General features: G+C 43.3%; 1 protein-coding gene across 1 annotated transcript in view; it reads left to right on the top strand.

Annotated features, from left to right (window-relative positions):
• GART (phosphoribosylglycinamide formyltransferase, phosphoribosylglycinamide synthetase, phosphoribosylaminoimidazole synthetase) overlaps nucleotides 1-4395 on the top strand; it is a 28459-nt gene extending 24064 nt beyond the window's left edge. Inside the window, exons 20-21 of the mRNA XM_010181317.1 lie at nucleotides 2756-2871; nucleotides 4106-4395. Coding sequence (XP_010179619.1) covers nucleotides 2756-2871; nucleotides 4106-4288 — 299 coding nt within the window. The 3' untranslated portion in view covers nucleotides 4289-4395. The remainder of the gene's footprint in view (nucleotides 1-2755; nucleotides 2872-4105) is intronic.
• Nucleotides 4396-8214: the final 3819 nt, after the last annotated feature.

Below are 8214 nucleotides of genomic sequence, written 5' to 3'. Positions count from 1 at the left end.
TAGGGAAAAGGATGAGAAAGGCAGTGTTTCCCCCCTTCCCTCTGTCAAAGGCAAATGCAGATCTTGTAGTCTTTGATAAATATCTTAAAAATATTTTAAAATAAGGCTGTGAAGACTTTAGACATCTGCAAACATGAGGCGCGGGGCAATTTGCTGACTTAGCAGTAGGTGTTGACTGGGGAGAGGTGAGCATCCAGCCACTGAGAATTCCTTCCCCCAACAGATGAGCTGCTTTGGCTGCGTATAAAGCTGCAAAATCTGGCAGCAATAGGCAGTTCCTGTTAACAAGACCTTGCGAGTCTTCTGGTCAGACATCCCAGGAGCTGTCTGAACCTGATGTTTCACAGACACATGCAGCTTTTGTTTGTCCAAAGTGTTCACAGTGTCTCCATTCTGGTCATCTTTTGCAATTTTTCCAGGTCTTTGTTAGAGGCTGATAACACCTCTCCCTATTTCTGTGGCTGCTCTCCTCCTCCAGTTGTTACATTACTTCTCTTGTCTCTTTCTGTTTCTTTTAGGTAGTCCTGAATCACACAGAGGCAGCTGCTCTTCTCACTGTTTGCTCTGCTTTGGGTTCAGTCACGGTTACTTAAAGTAGCTCTTGCTCATACCAGTTTCAGGCCCATACATTGCAGCTCTGTGGGTGCCTTTACTGCTCACATGGTGACTTCTGCGTTACCCTGGGTGTGTCTGCGACACAGACCTTTTACACCTCTACTGCTTTTCAAACCTGTCTTTAAAATCAGTGGAGCAAAACAGGCATTCCTAGGAGGCAAATCGTTTTATGCTAAAGCTGTCAGCTGAAGTAATTCAGTTGAATTGGTTTTGTTTCTCTCCATTCGTTACGGAGTCCAGAAGGTGAAGATGTAAATGCCTGTGCTGTAGACAGCTGTGGTTAGGAGAGAGGAATCCCTCACTGCAAGAGGTGTGTTTTGACTGGAGTATCTGCATAGAGGATGGAAAAGAGCTTTATTTAGTGCAGAGATCTTGTGCGAACACAGGATGAGTTTAGCGCCCTCTGATTTAGGGGCAGAGCAACTCCAGTGCTGATCGTTGCCCTGCACAGTGCAGGATTTGCATTACGCATATGACTGGCCTAAGAGCAAAAGAAAAGACTTTCTTCTGTCATTTTTTAAATGCCCAGCACTCAATTGAGCTTGAAAACAGACACCTACCTGAGCTCTGACCAAGTTAATTCCCAGGTGTGAGGACCATCCTATCCTTCAGTTAGGTCTTATACATGAGCTCAAACATCCAGTTCAGCTCAGGGATCAGCTGACAGGAGGCTGCTGTAAAACTCTGACCTGGCCATGCCTAGCCACTGACTACCCTAAATTATCCACGAGTAATCAGTTCTTGTTGCTTCTTTCTTAAAAGCTGTTACTTTTTCTTTCTGTCACAGTCACAAGGACATAGAATGTGTAGTTAGTTGTGAAACTCCTTTCTTGCTTAACAGCCCTGAAGTGTGAATTTTGAGTGTTAACATCAAGGACAGATTAAAAAAAAACAAAACAAAACAAAAAAAAAAACCAAAACTCAAAACCAAACAGAAAGCCACATTGCTTTAGAGCATTTCCTGACAGTACTGTAACAAGAAACTGGGAAACTGAGACAGAAGTCCAGGGTGTTGTTTTCAGCCACTGTCCCCAGTCCCTTTTTCCTCAAGCATCAGGCAGGGAGATGCAGATGCTTAAAAAGGGGTCTTTTTGAGATGCAAACCACGTTTGAGATATTGTTGAAGATCAGTCAATACATTTGCCTCTTTAGGTTGCAGAGGTCAATATCTGCATGAGCTACTGCAGTGAGTGTGCAAGTTTTGTGTGGTGCTGCCAGAAGTGGCCTTCATTTCACGTTACAAAATCATAAGCCTCTATTTCGGTACACCACTGCCTCTGCCAGCATATGTCAGCTCAGTCTCACTGCTTGGCATTTAGGTGGTGTTCAATGAATCCTGATGACATCCAGTCTTCCTAAACAGGAGGCCTGCAGAGACAGTGTGGGTGTAGCATACTGTGGTATAAATAGTATCAATGGCCACTTTCTTTTTTTTTTTTTTTTAAATTCTGTGAGGGTTTGTACCAAATCTCAGAGAAGATCTAGGGCTGTCAAGCACCTTTTGACTTTTCTCTAGTCCAGATTGAGCAAGAGGAGTTATCGCAGACGTAGTAGGAGCACACAGGGGAAGCCTGCCAGAAGGAAGAAGGTTTTGTTCATGGTTTAATCACCACGTTGCTGTAGCGGTGGAACTCTGAGGTCACGGGCAGCTGCTCTCTCCTACTTTACAGCTAGGTAGGAACTCAGGCATATGCTTTATCTTTTAAGGGCAACACAAGGTATAGGCTTCCCAGGGTTATTACCACAGTCACACCTATTTGAGCGTTAGAGGTTACATTATCAACATCAGGACCCCCCAGCCAACTGCCTGCATGGAAAGTAGTAGTGACAGACAGGTGCTTTTCGGAAGGGCAGAGAGAAGGGCTCCTATGTGAGCAGCTGTCAGCTCTTATTAAGCCAAAACAGGTGTGGAGGAAAAGTCCAGGCTAAAGAATTTTTGCCTTGTCATGGCACAGTCTGTTAAGTCATTTGATGTAGCCCTGAGTTTCTTCCGGGTACTGAGTTTGTAAGGAAATGGACTGTGCTTGTGATCAAAGAAATTTTCCACAAATGTATTTTGTTCCTCTGTGGATTATGGTACTCTGAAGACTCTGATAAGGCTGAACGCTGTAAGACAATGACTTCACTTATAATTTTCCAGGAAAAATACTGAACATCCACCCATCTCTACTGCCTTCTTTTAAGGGAGCAAATGCCCACAAATTGGTGTTACAAGCTGGAGTCCGAGTCACGGGCTGTACCGTACACTTTGTAGCTGTAAGTACTCCCTTGCCCCCGCTTTAACTCTGTAACTGAGCAGTCTGAAGACTTCCACCTCAGAGTTTGCTTGGAACACCCTTACACCATCACATCTGATTACCTTTCTCCTTTATTAATTCCTAACAATATTAGACAATATAGTGCTTTAGTCTGTTGCAAAATCCAGTTCCAGGAACTGGCAATGAAGAGTCTGTACAGGAGTTTAAGCTTTACCTAAGTTAACTTCTTCCCTAAGCATCCCACTGCTGCCTTCCACCAGTTTTGGTGGGAGTACTAGTTCATGTAAGGCCTTGGCTAACCCAAAATCCTTACTGCTACACAGCACAAAGTCCTTAAATTTTATCATACAACCTTCCTTATTTGTTACTTAGAAGAAAAATTAAAAAAAGAAAAAAAACTACAACAGTGGAAATGGCACAAGAAGCTTAGATTTGTTAAAAAGTAATCCAATGTTTGTGGGAGCAGGGAAAAACATAACAATTTATGTTAGTCAAAACTAAGAAAATAAAAGCCAGAGATCTCTCAGATTGGAAGATTCACATTTGTATGGGTTCAGGGAGCATTTTTTCCATCTTGTTCAGTTCTCAGGGCTGACAGTAACTAGTCTCCCCTCCTCTGCTGCATTCTTCAGATTATCCTCCTCTTTTTCCACTGCTCCTGAAATCTGTTCTCATTTTTGCTTTCTCTTGGGAAAAGAGACAAAAACTATTTTTCCAGATTGAAGGAAAGACTGCATTTCTGTCTTCAAGATGTGACTTAGGGTTTCTGCTCTATGTGGCAAGGTACTGAGAAACAATAACTCACTCACCAGCAGGGATCTGCGGCATTAACATGCAAAAGAAAGATCTGCTGGGCCCTCCAGTCCTGCTCAGTGCCAAGGCTTGGCTCATTCACTCTTCGGAAGCGAAATGTCATCATTTTGTCCAATTTAGCTGATCATTAACATGGCTTTTGTTGTTTTCTGTAGCAGAAATGTTGCTCACTGATGTTCTGCCTACCTTCTCTTTTTCTTTGAACCCTGCCCTTCTGTTAGTTCCTCACAGGCCAGCATGAGCGCCAGCATCTTTTCTGCACTCCTCACATCAGCCCAAATTCATGTTTCCTTTAATAACATAATGATAAACAGATGCCCGAGGCAGCTACATTACATTCCTTGTTGTACAGCTGGGGACCCCCCGCTGCTCTTTCTCCTCTTTCAGCCGTACAGACTTTCTGGTTGTTGCTTTGACAGGAGGAAGTTGACGCCGGAGCAATCATTTTCCAAGAGGCAGTTCCAGTTAAGGTTGGGGACACAGTGGAGACCCTGTCCGAAAGGGTGAAGGAGGCTGAGCACCGAGCCTTCCCAGCTGCCCTGCAGCTTGTTGCCAGCGGGGCCGTGCGGGTGGGGGAAGCCGGCAAGATCTACTGGAAGTAGGAGCAGCTTCTCCGTGAAGGTCCTCAGATGGGACAGCTGGGGTGCCTTAATTGGTCAAAACAGAGGTCACGGCCTAATGATGCGCACACTATATTCTCTTCACAAAGTATTTTCAACATAAGAGTTTACCATGTCATGTCCCTACTCAAATGGTTAAAGATTTGAAGAAAAGTCTGGAGAAAGCCACAAATGGGACTATTAAGGCAGGGGACTGTTCTCAGTAGTTTCAGCAATGGCTCCATTACAGGCTTCCTAATTAGAATCACTTCCTTGGCCAACATTTCAGATCTCAATCCCTTTCTAAACAAACAAAAAAAACCATTCAGTTGGTTGCAGAGAGATCTGAGAATCTCTGAGATTGGCTTAGGAAGGTCAGTATTGCTTTCTAACAGACCATACAGGCTGTAACAGGGGATTGATTCTACTGTCATGGGCTGTGAAGTGTTTGTAGGAAAAGGGACTGGAACCAGTTCAGTGGAAGAGACAGCTAAAGGCAAAACCCTTTACTTATAAAACTGCTAGCCAAAAATGAGAAAAAATGGCCTCCCAAAACACTTAACTTTTCCTACAGATAATGAAATGGATTTCTTTTCCATATAGTTTCTGTTTTGATGTTGGTAGATTTTGTCCAGCCCAGATTCTCTGGACATCTCCTGTAATTTCAAATGTTGGACCTGCTATCAATCAGATGCTAAACAGAATTAAATGTCTCCTGACATTTGCCTTCAAGCGTGCCCATGTGAATCCACATATGAATTCCCCTTGAGATTTGTTCAGAGCCAAAAATACTGGTTTGGGGTTTTTTTGACTGAGCAGAAAGGGAGTTAGGACTGGACACAAAATGTGTTCTTGGCTTGTGAGACATTCTTCAGAAGTTCTGCTGAAGTTAAGTGCTTTTATTCTTGGAGCAGTATTTCTACCTGGAATAATACTGATAGACACCCAGTGCATGTTATCATTTTGAAAACAGCAAGGTTTTTTGCACAGCAAAAGCAACTGAGAAAAAGCAACTGTTTTCTTATAATGTTTTAGCACAGCTGTGAAAACATTTTGATGTATTTAGTAAAAGAATCAATTTTTCCCCATACAAACCAGAAGCATCTGACTGAAGCTGATGATCTATTTTTTAGAGCTCCCCTTTCCTGCAGAGAAAACTGACTTGTATTCTGTGCAATTATGTCCTTATGGTACTCATGTGTTGACTGAGTCTCAATTTGGATTTGAAATAAAGTCTAATAAAGTTAAAAAATTAAATATCAAAATCTTTCCTTGAAATTCCTTTACCAGGGGTATAAGCTGGAGAAGGAGTTTATGAAGCAGGATTTAACTTTGTCTGCAGTACAGCAGCTGTAAATCAGTTTGTGAGACGCGTGCAATCCCACATAAGTTAGTGACGATTCGCGGAGTGTGGTGACCTCACTGTTTCAGTGGCCAGATGGTCTGCGATGAGGGAACTTGCTGACAAAATATTGCTGTCATCATTTGTCACCGAGGATAAAGCTCAAGCAAATACAGAGGAAAATGACATGGTCAAATTTAATTTGCTTGTAAAGGGCAAGAATGAAAGCTGAGTCTGCAGCCCAGCGTTTTTCTTTAGAGACTGCCCTCCCACAGAAGGGCCTCTTCCCCCACAGGCAGACTCCCCGCCATGGCCCAAAATCCAGCCTGACTTGGTGAGAATGCAAAAGATGCGGGGAGCGTCCAGCCCTGGCAGAGGTTCAGCCTGTGCAAGTTCAATGCCTTTGCCATGACAAAGTAGACATTTTACAAGTCAAAAGCAATCATACTTAATTAACTTAGAAGAAGTAAAGACTACTAGGGGTGAAATCACTGCCTGTACAGTTAATAAATGCACCATTATTGATAAAAGCAGTTTGATCACTGCCAGAAAGGCCAACAGCAGTAGACCCAGGCGCTCCAAATCCACCACCCCATTCCAGCTTGAGCACGACGGGTATTTTGCCATCCAAGGCTGATGACAAATGGGGTTTAACACCTATCTGTATTTCTACAAAGGCAAAAAGAGAAATTTCATCGTGAACTGGATCTTAGATGGCTTTGCTCCAATTACCACTCTGTAAAAAGAATAAGTAGATTATTAGACTCTCACCGCACCCCATCTCAGAGGGATGCCAGGAACACAATTAGAGAAAGAGTTGTTCGATACATGGCGGTCAGCTGGAGACCGATCGGAGCACAGCAACTGACACTCTCTTCTCTTTTGACATTTTATTTGTCAAGTTTGGAACATTCAGTCATGCGTGCTGTGCAATTCAAGTAAGATACAACAGGAAGTTACTACGCAGTTACAACGGACGGAAAGCAAACTAAGCAATGTGTTTCTCATAAAAATTTTCTATGTATACCAAACGTTTGTTAATTTTGCTTTGCTACAGTTCTTCCTATTTCTCCCAGATAATGAAAAATGCATGCTCCTTGCTCCATTCGTTGAGAGTGCAAGAGACAAACACAGATTTCTGTACATAAATGGCAGAGCTTACAGGAAGGAAATGCATGTTTCTCTTCTCCCTAACTACGGAAACACCACTAGCTACACATTTAAAAACAAAACAAAAACAACAACAAAAAAGAAAAATTCAAACTCTTTAACTGGAGCTGGCTCATGCTCTCAAGCAGCCAAGAGTGAGATCTACAGTATGTCCCTTACTAGTACACTACATGCAATACCTAAACAAGAATGCTTTTTTTTTTTTCCCCCACTGCATCTAATGGCTTTTAGTGACCCCCTCCTCTGGAAAATTCTGCTCTGGCTACTTCTCCTCTAATCTGTTCAAATAGCTTCTTAGCCAGCTTTTTTCCTCTGATCTGTTACTTGCATGCAGGTCATTATCCTGTCAGAATAATGGGGTTGTTTAGCCTGGAGAAGAGGAGGCTGAGGGGAGACCTTATCACCCTCTACAACTGCCTGAAAGGAGGGGGTAGTGAGGAGGCGGTTGGTCTCTTCTCCCAGGTAAAAAGCAATAGGATGAGAGGAGATGGCCTCAAGCTGTGCCAGGGGAGGTTTAGATTGGATATTAGGAAAAATTTCTTCACTTAGAGTTATCAGGCACTGGAACGGGCTGCCCAGGGAAGTGGTGGAGTCACCATCCCTGGAGGTATTTAGAAGACGGGTAGATGAGGTGCTTAGAGGCATGGCTTAGTAGCGGACAGGTTACGGTTGGACTAAAGGTCTTTTCCAACCAAATGATTGATTCTGTGATTTTACCATATAAAAGAAGCTTCCACATAAAAATGTTTCATTTAACAGCAGTGACTCTGGATCAAGCCAATCATTCAGTCAACAAAGAAAATTGAGATTTTCCTGCTACTGCAAGTTAAACTGAGGATGTCTTGATCTGCTGCTTGCAAGGATGAAGGAAGAAAAATGCCTGAAATCTGATGTTTCTAGTCCCTCTAACCCAATTTGCATCCCTCAAGAGCCATTTTAAAATGAAATTCTGGGAATATCTATGTGCCACTCTCTTTCAAGGAGCAGGGGAAAGTGTCTTCTGTGGAGGGGAGTTTGTTTCATTTTGTTTTGCCTTCTAAAGGTTTGCTGCCTTTTTGGCCTTCGAATCTTCTGCTTGGCAGCTCACTAGACTCTAGCTCCCACACTGGTGCGCATTTACATGCCCTCCTCTGTGCTCTGAGGTGCTCCTACGGTGGTGGGGCTCACAAGGATGAGGTCCTTGCAGGCTCTCACTTCTTCTCACAGAACTATGCATTTGTCCCTAATGCTTGTTTACCCCCAAATCCACACTGTGCCAGGCTGGACCTTACTACTGATCTACCCCAACATGTCTGGCCACATCCACCCAACAGGAGCTGGTCACCCTCTTGCAGCAGCATGGTCCCTGTTTGTGGTTGCTTTGTGAAGCTCTTGGTGCTCTGCAACATGTTGCAGCCAACAAAAATTGATCCCTCAG

Source organism: Mesitornis unicolor, unplaced genomic scaffold (assembly GCF_000695765.1).
Source record: "Mesitornis unicolor isolate BGI_N332 unplaced genomic scaffold, ASM69576v1 scaffold15810, whole genome shotgun sequence".
Classification (NCBI taxonomy): Eukaryota; Metazoa; Chordata; class Aves; order Mesitornithiformes; family Mesitornithidae; genus Mesitornis; species Mesitornis unicolor.
This window is presented reverse-complemented; position numbering and strand designations above follow the sequence as displayed.